This window comes from Ceratina calcarata, unplaced genomic scaffold (genome assembly GCF_001652005.2).
Source record: "Ceratina calcarata isolate Rehan_Ccalc_2016 unplaced genomic scaffold, ASM165200v1 scaffold97.2, whole genome shotgun sequence".
NCBI lineage: Eukaryota > Metazoa > Arthropoda > Insecta > Hymenoptera > Apidae > Ceratina > Ceratina calcarata.
Genome location: NW_017181113.1, coordinates 1,607,770 through 1,620,229, shown reverse-complemented (window position 1 = coordinate 1,620,229; position 12,460 = coordinate 1,607,770). Strand labels below are relative to the sequence as shown.

Genomic DNA, 12,460 nt, shown 5'->3' with positions numbered 1-12,460 from the left:
AAATAACATGCAGCCAGATAATGTAATATTCTATTTTCAAAATTAATCTTAAAAAAATTTCTTAAATTCCAAGCCTGTCTTCACACTCAAGATCGAATGGTACGTTTGAATTGAAAAATACAAGTACATCACTTTGATTTAAATTCGAGAGTTTCGAGATGTCCAGACACTACAGAATTAACGACAATCAAGTTGTAATATTCTAAACACTGTTAGATGGGTGAAAACAGAAAATATTTTTATTACATATATATGGCACAAATTTGGAAATAGTATTGCAATTAAAATAGTATAGTTTGTACTTTAGATACACCAATATATATTACAGAAAATAGTAACATTATAAAACATACAAAAAGGTATATATATAAATACATAAACTTCCTTAAAGAAAATTTGTTAAAAATGTCTTGCTTTTAAAACCATTCCAGCTCTGCATGTGCGACACAGGCCTATGTTTCCATTTAACATACTTGCAATATGCTTCAGTATATTATCATTTAGCATATATTATAAAAAATTAATCTGAAGTTCATTTCTATATACAGGGTAAGTCACCTGAGGCAAGCCACCTGAATACCTTCCATAGTCTTTTTAGATTGGAAGAAATGTTTCAAACAAAAGTTGATTGGTTTCAAAGGACACATTGCATAACGTACAGAATTTTACTGCAGGTGCAGCTGCTTAAGAGATTTGAAGGTAAACTTTTTTTAAATACAATTGAGTTTTTGTATACATCAAACGATGCCACTATATAGACACTTTTTATAAAGAAAGTGCTGATCTATGTATGTCGAAAAGCTAGTAGTTTAGGAGGTACTTCAATTTAGGTAATTCTGAAGTTCATCCTAATATTAGATATGAAGCAGCGTATTATCGCTGTATGTTGCAAAATATCAGACAATACATTAAACAACGTAGTTCAGTCCTTATTTCATAGATGTTGTGATCCAAATGGTTGTTACGTTAAACCATCCCTGTAAATAAACGTTAATGTCCGTCCAAATTTTTAAATTGTTTTGAAATATTTTTTTTTATATGTCTATATAGTGGCATCGTTTCATGTATAAAAAAATATCCTATTTCATTCGAAAAAACAAAGTTGACCTTTAAATCCCTTAAGCATCTCCATCTGCAGAAAAGTTATGTATACCACGTAACATATCTCTCGAAACCAAACAAATCTTGTCTGAAACACACCTTTCTATCTCAAAAAATGTAGAAGTTATTTAGGTGGCTTGCCTCAGGCGACTTACCCTGTATAAATTGTTTCTAACAATCTTTCGATGGTTTCACCATTTTATAGCTTGCTAATTTAATTAATCAATCGAACACATCTTCGACGAGTTCGTTAAGTGTATCTACTGATGTTCCTTGACATCTTTAAAATGCTTTTAGGACTCTGATATTTCGGGGTGCTTAATTGACTAACAGCTTTCAAAGGTGTCCTGCGAGTTTCTACAGTAGATTTCCTAACTAACGCCTTTCCACTTTTAGGCGTCTTTACTGTTAACGGCTTCTTTATATTCGGCGTTTTACAAGTTAATACACTGTCCGTTTTGTACACGTTCAGTCTTGGCTCATGCATTATTGTATTTATAGGTATTTTCCTCACCAAAGGTGATGTTTTAACCACGTTCTCTTTGTGATTCGCGGAGTCATTGGGAATGTAATAACACGTTTCGATCTGATCTTTCTCAGTCTCTATACTTGGAGGAGGAGTATGTTTCGCTGCTTTCGGATATCTGCTTTTTGCATTCTTACTCGATTTCCGTTCGCAGCTTTGCTTCACGTTATCCGGACATTGACCGTTTTTTTTACTCGCTACGAAGTTCTGGGTACTGTACACTTTCGCGGTACATTCGTCGAACAGCTTAGCCTTAGCCAGCACCATCCCGGCGTTCTGAGTTCTCAATTTCGCGATCGACGCACGGCCAGTTTGATTGATCGGGGTGTTCGTTTGGTTCGTCTGGAAATATCCTTTCGCGTCTTTCCAAGAAGTCGGTGTCTTCGATTTGGTCACGGGCGTATTATTTAATACCACATTTTGCTGGCTGCTTGACTTCTTCAAGTTTTCATTTTTGTCATCTGAATGCGCTGAATTGGTTTGTTCATTACCATGGAACGACGACACTCGACGTACCGAGGATCGTATTCGATTCTTCCCCGATTGCAAAGAATTTTGATTGTACTTTTTCGTGTGCGCATTCGGAGTACTAAATTCATTGTGTATGTTATCTAGAATCATGTTATGTCTTTTTTCTTCCCATTGCGATGTGGACCGCGGTTGCACGTAAAAATCGTCCTTTGTACAGTTTGTCGTAGAGCTATTCTCATTGTGAGGATAAGCGTTGTTCATCTCTTGAGTGGAGTGAAAATTGAAATCTGATTTGTGAGAGATGTGCCACGAAGTAGTTCGCCTGACGCGTTTACTGGAAAACAAAACAAAATAACGATTATTATCTCAGATCGATCACTAGTACTTTCATAGATTTCGGGCTTTTATGCAAAATCAGTTAAAAAAATGAATTCTATCTTATCATTTAAACATTGTGGGAACATTTCTTCTCTAGATATTATAGTGGTTCAAAAAACTTTTAATTTTCGTTGTTCTTTAGCTGATATTGGCTATTTTTCGTGCCATTGCAAAAGAGTTGGTCAAACACGGCATGTTCGTGTGTTAAACTGAGGTTGTATAGTGGATAAAATAATGTTTGGGATTCGAGTTCCCTAACAGGTACTTGTGTTAGGTCGGAATTTATGTACGAATTTTTCTAACCGTTGTAACAAGTACAGAAAATACAATCATAGAAATACAATTTTTCTTTTAAAGGTGAAGAATCAAGCTTTCATTTGCCATAAACGACATCAGTGAAAAAAAGATTATTCAAGTCCTTGCACTTTGCTGATTTCTAAACTTTAGGCATAACCTTAGATTTAAGCTATCATATGTATCAAATTCAAAATTTCCGAATAACATTTCAAAGTAAAGGTTTCAAACTCTATTTAAAAAAAAAACCATCGTAGTACGATAATTTGTTGTGAAATTATGTTTCAAACGAGGGCAATTCTCGACACAAATTTCGTGATGCCATAATTTTTTTGAGTATTGTATATAACATATAATATTAGTAGTTTCATAGATAAGATGCAGATTTTTATGCAAAATAGAACAGTTAATCAGTTGAAAAAATGAATTCTAAATAGACATCCCTTTTATCATGTAAACATTGTGGCATTGATCTTTTAACATTCTGTACATTCATTATACTTCTGTCTGATGGCATAAAATCCACTGTCTATAAATAGACCACTTACTTCATCACCCTTTCCTGCGATCTCCTTCTTAAACTTCCTATTTTCCGAGCACTCGGAGATCTGATAATTTTATGATCGCCCGATCTCCGAATTTTCAGTTCTTTACCAAGTTTCGTAGCTAAATAGTCTGTCGACGCGTTACTTTCTAAACTAGTTTCCTCCAAAGTCTTCTCGTACGCGGTTTGTACTTTTTTTACAGAATGCGGCAGTAAATCATCATCGTCTTTATCTACACAAGCGAATTCCTGAGACAAGCGAGATTCAATAGCAGAAACTCGGTTCTTGATATCCTCGTATTCACTTTTAGGTATTGTGACGTATTCCTCTGACTGGTCAGCCACGGACGTGACTTGAACGCGTGAATACGTCTCGAAATTATTTACAGTTAGCCTCCTCTTCGACGGGCACGCGCGTCTCGGATCGAAATCGCCTACAGGTTTCAGCTCCTCCGAGCTCGAATTCGATTGTCCTTTAAACAAATCCATATCATTTGTTTTTGTTAACAAGATCGGCTCGTCACTATCGTTAGATAAATTGATATCCGCGTCGATGAACATATCGTCGTATTCTCTGTGAAGCTCGTTCGACATCCTGTTTTCTCTCAAGTTTGGCGAATCATCGCTGTATGTTCTGTAGCTTCTGCGCGAGTCGCACGTGTTCGAAACTGAACTCCAACGTCGTTCCACGGGTATCTCGGCGGTGTTCGGATAAGATTCCAGACTCTCATCGACTGCCTTCTGAAAACGCAAAGACGATTGTGTATATAAAATGGAAATATAATATCAGGGAGCAAGCTCATCTGAATATTCTTACTGTTTTCTTTGGTACAAAACGATCAAGACTAAGTCTGATCTTTTTCGATTTATCCTTATCAACCACTCGTCTGAAACATTGAAACAATTAGCATTTGGGAACGGTAAATTAATTACACAGGTCAACAAACAAACATTTTCATCATGGTACCGGAACAATACGGAGTATGTTTGTATATTTTTATGTTCTGAATCCTTCAGAATTGTTCCATCAGATCTAGTTTTAGAGGTACGCTTCATTTTTGGAATTTTTGGTTGCCAAAGCTAAGTAGTAAATAAATATAAACAAATACGTGGACTTAGATTTTATGAATTTAGGAAATAAGATAATGGACAGTTCGCCTCCCTTGTCTTCCGCAACCGAAAATTCCGAAAACAAAATGTATTTGTAAAGCGAATCTAAAGACATTTTTGGAATCGGAACATCAAGTATGTACAAAAATACTTCGCGAAAATATTTTCTTGTTGCCCTCTATTATCGACGATTAAAAGAAAGCATACTTCTTTTTTATACTCGAAGGATCTACGTTATCAACTTTTCTCTTTTTCGTTGATTTAACATTCGAATCATAATTTTCAGGAATTCTTTGACCACTGTACTCGCTACCATCTTCAGGTACAGCATTTTTACCCACGATCTTTTTTAATCCATTAAACATTCCTACAGAGCAGAATTAGAATTTGAAATTACTCCATACACAAAACAATTTTGATTTGTTAAATAATTAAGCTGATAAATTGGTTAGTAAATGTATCTGTTCAGAAATAAATTACTGCGAACAGATGGACAGACATACTTAGATTGAGGTTGGAGGCACTTAGATGTGGCTTACGTGTAAGACTTCCACTGCGATGTTTCTTTTTTCGAAATTTCGAATGAGAATGATCAGATACATCTAATTCATTATCTGTGCTACCAATTGTTTCCATAGAAATGGCTTGCGTTATATGATCTGGTAAAATTCCAATGCACTCTGCATTCTCTATTAAAGTCTACAACAGTATATATGTCCAGGATTCAATAAATGATAATTACGTTTCAAATTACTTTCCTTACCTTAACAACAAGCAAATGTAAATCCAGTCTCATCTGTACAGCGGACATAGTAGTTTCTTGTAGAGGCATGATATTCGGACCGATTACTTTGGCTAAGTTATCAATGCTCATTTTATTCTGTTTCTCACACAACGATACCCTCTTTAGAAATTCCATAAAAAATGCCAATGTATTCAAATGATGAGGAGGTAAAAGGATACAAGCTAACAGCAATGCTTCTACTCGATTAGCTTTCAACATGACACAGTGAACAAACAGATCGTGGTAAGTATATGGAATCAACGGTTCTGGTAAATTTCTAAAGAACATTTTTAAAATAGTTGCTACGTCAATGACATGATGCTTTTCACTGAAGGTCCCACCACTGTCTAAATAAGCTGTCAATTCCTTTTGTCTGAGTTGCGAGCCTGCTTTTCTAAACAGTCCCTCTTGGTTAATATGTTTCTCTAAAAAGGCAGCTGCTTGGCTAACGAAAACTGGTACGTGCACGATGCCACCCGAGGACAAATTCACCACGTCCAACGGTTGATATGACAAAGGGGTTTTGAAGACTTTCTTCGAAATCTGTTTATTTCCCTCCAGTCTTTCGGTCTTGAACATGTTCTTCTTGAAACGATATTTAACTCCGTAATTACGAAGATCGCCGATAACCGAGTGGTACACCGATTCCTTGTGCAACACATCATAAATCAACATGTTTCTACTTTGTATATGAGAAACGTTTCAGTCATAAATTGCAATTAAAAACTCCCTCCGCGCGAAATGCAAAGTTTTCATGTTACTTGTTTAATCGTAATCAAAACACGCAACTCAATGAATGTCTTCGATCCCATTGAAAATCTTGTAACTGACATACACTGCTACCAACAGTCCCCGTTCTGAATTATTATCATTGTTTATCATATACACACATTGTGTGTAATTGATAAGTCCACAGAATCGAACATGTACAAAGAGGCTCTAAAATTCATGAATTACCGCTTACGGAGTGCTATAAACACTTTCCGAGGTATATAAATAAGAAGCTACGAACTTCGCCACCATTTTGGAACGCAACGTAACGCGGGAATCGAATTTATGTAACACATTTCAAACCATTTCAAACCTCTGAAAGTTTAAACCATTTCACACGCTTATCTGTCGGCGAGAACGCAATTTAAAAGGAATTTTGATGTCCTCTTTAATATAACAACAATCATGCTTGTTCTTCGACACGATGAATCTTTCAGAACGATGGCGACAACATTGTTTAGTTCACCCTCGTTAAAATATGATTAGACAATCCCAAAATAAAGGATGAGTATAATTAGGATAGGTGTATATGTATCAAACTTCTTTTATTTTAATCCTCTGAACATCGAGATTTCCATCTGTCTGCATCTCCGTGTAACGGGATCCGATCATCGATCTTCTAGAATATATTTCAATCGTAGCTGGACATAAAATTTGCTGCAGATCAATAAATGCATCCGTGAACGTACACTTGTGTAACTCGTCTGTGAACCCATATTCAGAACGGTACAGGTCTAGCTCTAGCTGATCTAACTTTAGAAATTGAGAATTTTCTATCCGATTAGCCTTACCGCGAACTAGTTTACCCTTGAAAGTAACGCGCTTTATGGTAATCCAAATTGTTGGGATAATCTCTCGATAGTAATGGTAATGGTAATCGTCGTTGAAAATCTTTTAAATGATTTTTTACGAACGTTCTTTGCAGTATTGGGCCGAACGGACAGAGCGGACAGAGGGACTATGAAAAGAATACAACTATCGTCAGGATATGACATGCCCACTGTGGGTTTAGGCACATGGCAGGTGATTTGATCATGATACTACATAAATGCAGGACCACGATTTCGGATGCTAAACCATTCGTTTACAGGCGAAACCAGAAGAAATTGAGAAAGCTGTGACAACTGCTTTAAAAGTTGGCTACAGACACATTGACACTGCATTTAACTATAATAATGAGGAGGCTATTGGAGCAGTATTAAAAGAATGGTTTGAAAAGGGTGGGAAGCGTGAAGAATTATTCATTACCACAAAGGTAATACTTTGTGTAAACTAGAGAAACAATTATACATTCGTGATTATCATTTCCAGTTACCAAACTTTGGCAACAGGCCATCGGATGTAGAGAAGTTTATTAATTTATCATTGAAAAAGCTGGGTCTGGATTATTTGGACATGTACTTAATTCATATGCCGTTTGCTTTTAAACTAAGTGAAAGTACTTTAACACCAGCAACTAATGAAGATGGAAGTTTCCTGTTGGATTTTGATACAAATCCTGTTTTAGTGTGGAAGGTTGAAAACTGTAACACTGTTAACTTCAGTAATATTATTAAAAGATCGTGATTTCTATGAATGTTTTGTAGGAAATGGAAGAACAAGTAAAGAAAGGTCGTACACGGTCTATAGGCTTAAGTAATTTTAACGAAAAACAAATTCTAGAGGTATGGGAGAATGCACAAATTAAGCCAAGCAACTTGCAGGTGTGTTCCAAGTAGAATTTTGTTAATACATTATTTTCTGACTAGAATAACGAATACTTGCATCCTCATTAGGTAGAGTTACATGCTTATCTACAGCAGAATTCGCTTCGGGAATTCTGTAAAGCACATAATATCGTGGTAACAGCGTACAGCCCCCTGGGATCGCCAGGAGCTAAAACGCATTTTAAAAACAAGTATAATCACACTGTGGAAGACTTTCCAGATCTCCTGGGACTTCCGATAGTACAAAATCTGAGCACAGAATACAATCGGTCGACGGCACAAATTTTGTTACGTTACCTATTGCAATTGGGAGTCGTAATAATTCCAAAAAGTTCGTCTCCCGAAAGAATCAAGGCGAACATCGATTTATTCGATTTCGAACTGAAGGAAGAGGAGATGAAGTTATTGAGCACTTTAGACAAAGGAATGCGCGGCAGAATATTCAATTTTCTTTTTTTCAAAGGGTAAGAAAGTTTATTAAACCTACTTAAGTGTAAAAATATAAAATCATTTCTCTAACTTCCAGGGTCGAGAGCCACCCACACTATCCATTCAAAGATGATCTGCAATCCTAATTGAAACGACCGTTGAAATTGTTTACGTGTAGTTCGTGTATATTTATACCATTATTAAAATTCGGTTGAAACATGGTTCAAAATAAAACGAAAGAAACTAAGTGTTTAAAAACGAATGTGATTTATGTTTCAGTGCAGCCTATAGAGCATTTTACGTTGCATGCGATGCTGAAGTTCCCCACGGCGTATCATCGTGTGTATAACTTTGTAAATAGCACGTTCTACAAATCCCTGTTTCACGAAATCTTTAACGATATTTTGTTCGGACACTTGATTACCGATTGGAAATCTGCGTTTCAATTGTTTCTCGATACGAGATAACATCTCGTGGTCTTCTTCCGATGTAAATCCCTCCGCCCCTAATTTCGCAAACATTACAATCGATTAAGAAACGAACAGAGATACGTATACAAGATAAGAGATTGATCGTAGATTACCAGATAAAGATCCAGACAGCGCGGCATCCATGGTAGATGCTTGGAAAAGCCTGAGCGCTTCGTTGACGTGGATCTCCGTAGCGAACGGTTGCAATTGCATTTTAGCTAACGACTCCGAAATTCTTATAACGGCTTCTAACTGGCGAACTGTTATAGGAATAGAGATTCTCTTCTCCGTATCCCTCTCGTGTTCTTTGGTGCTCGCTCGCATCACGACGTAACGGTTCTTCAGTTTCTCTGCTGCCTCTTTATTCAGTCTTGGCCCACAACGCCTGGGGAGAAAAATATTAATCAAAATGGAACGAAATCTCGAATTTAATATAAACAATGCTTGGCCTTACGTTCTGCAGTAGCTTATATATCTCTTCAAAACGTTCAACGGCAATTCTCCTTCCTGGAATTGTTCCGTAAGTTCACCGGCGTTGGTATGAATCCTCAATACGTGCTTTGCCAATGTTATATCTTTGTTATGCTCGTGTTCGTCTTTCACGATGAAGATCATGTCGAAGCGCGACAAGATCGTCGGCATGAAGTCGATATTCTCTTCTCCTTTTATCTCGTCCCAACGACCGAATATCGAATTTGCCGCTGCCAGGACAGCACATCTAGTGTTCAAAGTTGTAGTTATTCCAGCTTTGGCGATGGATATCGTTTGTTGCTCCATAGCCTCATGTATCGCGACTCTGTCGTCCTCTCTCATTTTATCGAACTCGTCTATGCAAACGACACCACCATCCGCGAGAACCATAGCGCCTCCTTCCATCACGAAATTCCTCTACATGTTTTATTATTATTATTACTTTAGAATATAGGAAAAGAAAACAAAATAAATGTGATAAACTTAAGATACTGACAATAGATGTAAGAAATATAAACTTAAAAATAAAAGAAATAATAAAAAGGAACTAGAAAACAAAAAAGAAAATAAATAATACTGTACTAAGATAATAAAATTAACTGATTGAACTTGAACTAAAAGTAAACTTAAAGATAAATTTAAACGTAAGGAATGGGTAAAGAAGAAAGGAATGACAAAATTTGAATCAAAGAGGAAAGCGAAAAGTGGAAGGAAGTAATGAAGTTGAACGAAATTGTTTAATAAATTAGACAAAACCGAAGGAATCAACTATTTACCGTTGAAGGATCTCGCAAAACTGACGCAGTTAAACCAGCGGCCGAACTTCCTTTACCGGACGTGTAAACTGCAATTGGCGCGACTCTTTCTACAAATTTTAATAACTGCGATTTAGCCGTGCCTGGATCGCCTAGTAATAAAACGTTGATGTCGCCCCTCCTGCAAAGACCGTCGGGCATCCTTTTCCTTGATCCAGCGAACAACAAACAAGCTATAGCTTTTTTAATGTCTATCGCCCCGAAAATACTAGGAGCTATACTCTTTGCGATTCTTTCGTATAGATTAGGATCCGCTGCTAAACGCCTGAACATGTCTTCCTCCTCGTTCGTTATTACAGAATACCCTGCAGATCATGAAAGAATTATATGTAACGAAATAAAACATTTATTTTTCGAAGCATCATTTTCCGCAATTCTTACCGCTGCCTGTATTTTCTTCGTCCGTGGAGATACCAATCACTCTTATGTACGGTGCTCGGACGCCGACCAGTCCTTTGTCGCCTCTGCCTCCTCTACCAGTTTTAGCTACTTTCTTAATCGAATATATGCCCAAGATAAGTACTCTGTTCCCCGGCACGACTTTATCGCACAAATAACGATCGCAATATAATTGCAAATGCCTTGGCATTTCACCCTGCGGGATTTGATCCGGCAGCTCCTGCAGTTTCAGGACTTGGAAATCTACGCACTGACATTTATCCGGCATTATGAAAAACGGATCCAACGGGCACTTCGGACGTCCTGCTTGTTCCGTAGCGCATTTCCTAGGTAGAACGTAACCCTCCAAACCAGGCTTGATGGAAATATTAGTTTGCATGCTCCTGCAGGATCGGCATTGTATGGAAATCTTCGTTGCCTTCGCTCTGATTCCAGATGCAGAAACGATGATCCCGGAGAGTTTAATAAGCTGGGAGACTGCATCAGGCTGAGGCAACATATTGTATTAGTTTCACATAAAAATAGGAACTACACCTGATTATGCACTAATCAGAATGAGCCATAGAGCATTTAGGTACGAAAACGAAGTAAAGAATGGCATAAGAAAGGAATTGTTAAAACAATGTATAGGGAAAGAAGGAAGAGGTGTAGGAACAAGATCTCGAGAGGAGAGAGAAGAATATTTGCGGAGGAATGGGTGAATGTGGGAATGAGTTAAATAAGTTTGGAGTGGAGTATTATTCAAGGACAGGATGTGGAAGAAATATTAAGTAAAAGAGATCGGGAGGTGCAATTACGAGTACAATTTAAAAAAATACAAGGTTCAAGGTAGAACGCAAAATATGAATTCTATAGTTTAATTAGATTGCATCAATATTTGGACAGAAATGGGAAATAGAGGAGTCAAAGATTGATTGCAAGAGTTTGATGTGAAAGCACAGAAGATGAGAATGCGTAATGGATGGATGAGGAACAAACAGAATACATGATATGTAAAGAGGTCTTGGGAACTTTAAAACAGTGTAGATGAATGAAAAGAAACAGAGGATAGCGTATAAAGTTAGAAGACATTTTAGAGAAAAAAGATAATGAAAAGATAATTGATTGGTTAAAAAGAAAGAAGAGTATGGTTAAAAAGAAAGAAGAGTATGGTTAAAAAGAAGGAAGAGTATCAATAAAAAGAGTAAAATAATGTGAAGTCAAAGATAAGAAATAGAGTAAGATAAAAAATAAGATATTAAGTGTATTGTTAACTAAATAATTTATAATATAAGATATATGAATATTGTGGATGATTGCAAATAGGTATGATGGTAGACATTAAGTTTCATATCAATCTTAAGTTTGGAGATGACAGGCAAAAATTATAATAAATCTAATCTATAAAAATAGGAACTGTAAGAGTTTCAGAACTAAATCTTACTTTCATTCCTCTTAAGGAACTGGGATGCGCATCTGAAGTTAGTAATACTTGTATGTCCTCGACTTTTTCTTCACCTTCCAGTCTCGGTGCTGTGATCTCGTCTGCCACATCTTTCGCAGCCTCTTCCAAAATAGGCAAGTATTCCGTCGGATGTTTGTACACTTTTTCTGCGAGAGACTCATCGAAAGCTCCTAAATCTTCCAGATTGATTTCTAGCCAATACTGGCCCAGATTATAATTCCGCTTCAGCGTGTCTCTAAGCATTTAATGAAAAGTCTCAACGTTTCGCTGCTAAATTTATAAATGATTCTTAATAAATTAATCGAGCACCTGTATTTGTAATTGAAATTTCCTTCATGGAATTGTCTGATGAACTCCATAAACTTCTTCTTCGCATATTGAAGATTAGTTTGCGTTTCATTGGTATCGGGCGTGGAGAAGTTGTCAGAGAAGAATATACCTGGATCATCGAATCCTTCCATTTCTCTACAGTTTCTTTATTAAAATTGGTTGAAATGAAAACGGTCTGATGCTGAAAGTTTGGCGGGAAACGATTTTCAGAACGTGTCATGGAACTAAGAGACAGTATCAAGACACGACACGGCTTTTTCTATTTCTCCGAACCGTGCTGCTCCCTGGCGTACAAATGTTAAAAATAACCTCAAGCCTGGATCAACGACTTTCCAATCTATGCAGTATATCATAATTAAACATGGGCGACTTGGGCCAGTTGGGCCAACTTGGGCGACTTCAGTTTACATTCCAAGC

At 36.9% G+C, this 12,460-nt stretch overlaps 3 protein-coding genes across 7 annotated transcripts; 1 reads left to right on the top strand and 2 right to left on the bottom strand.

Moving 5' to 3' along the window:
* Nucleotides 1-1,232: 1,232 nt before the first annotated feature.
* LOC108631879 (uncharacterized) lies at nucleotides 1,233-5,932 on the bottom strand. 2 transcript variants are annotated; one of them, XM_018036082.2, is made up of 6 exons: nucleotides 5,188-5,932; nucleotides 4,928-5,123; nucleotides 4,632-4,791; nucleotides 4,132-4,201; nucleotides 3,319-4,055; nucleotides 1,233-2,432 (listed from the first exon to the last, which is right to left on the bottom strand). In XM_018036082.2, exons 1-6 carry the CDS (start codon nucleotides 5,881-5,883, stop codon nucleotides 1,352-1,354), a joined length of 2,940 nt encoding a protein of 979 aa, XP_017891571.1. In that variant the 5' UTR covers nucleotides 5,884-5,932; the 3' UTR covers nucleotides 1,233-1,351. The 2 variants fall into 2 exon arrangements, with proteins under 2 accessions (XP_017891571.1, XP_017891572.1); XM_018036083.2 differs by having other exon boundaries at nucleotides 4,964-5,123.
* Nucleotides 5,933-6,037: 105 nt separating this feature from the next.
* On the top strand, nucleotides 6,038-8,376 carry LOC108631884 (alcohol dehydrogenase [NADP(+)]). 4 transcript variants are annotated; one of them, XM_018036091.2, is made up of 7 exons: nucleotides 6,038-6,196; nucleotides 6,905-7,002; nucleotides 7,070-7,234; nucleotides 7,291-7,494; nucleotides 7,566-7,682; nucleotides 7,755-8,149; nucleotides 8,212-8,376. In XM_018036091.2, exons 1-7 carry the CDS (start codon nucleotides 6,133-6,135, stop codon nucleotides 8,258-8,260), a joined length of 1,092 nt encoding a protein of 363 aa, XP_017891580.1. In that variant the 5' UTR covers nucleotides 6,038-6,132; the 3' UTR covers nucleotides 8,261-8,376. The 4 variants fall into 4 exon arrangements, with proteins under 4 accessions (XP_017891580.1, XP_017891583.1, XP_017891582.1 ...); XM_018036094.2 differs by lacking the exon at nucleotides 6,038-6,196 and adding an exon at nucleotides 6,507-6,705; XM_018036093.2 differs by lacking the exon at nucleotides 6,038-6,196 and adding an exon at nucleotides 6,507-6,808.
* LOC108631882 (DNA replication licensing factor Mcm5) lies at nucleotides 8,365-12,455 on the bottom strand. The gene is made up of 7 exons (XM_018036087.2): nucleotides 12,023-12,455; nucleotides 11,693-11,948; nucleotides 10,252-10,756; nucleotides 9,832-10,175; nucleotides 9,039-9,472; nucleotides 8,698-8,969; nucleotides 8,365-8,619 (listed from the first exon to the last, which is right to left on the bottom strand). The coding sequence occupies exons 1-7, from the start codon at nucleotides 12,172-12,174 to the stop codon at nucleotides 8,390-8,392; spliced, it is 2,193 nt and encodes a 730-aa protein (XP_017891576.1). The 5' UTR covers nucleotides 12,175-12,455; the 3' UTR covers nucleotides 8,365-8,389.
* Between the last annotated feature and the right edge of the window lie 5 nt (nucleotides 12,456-12,460).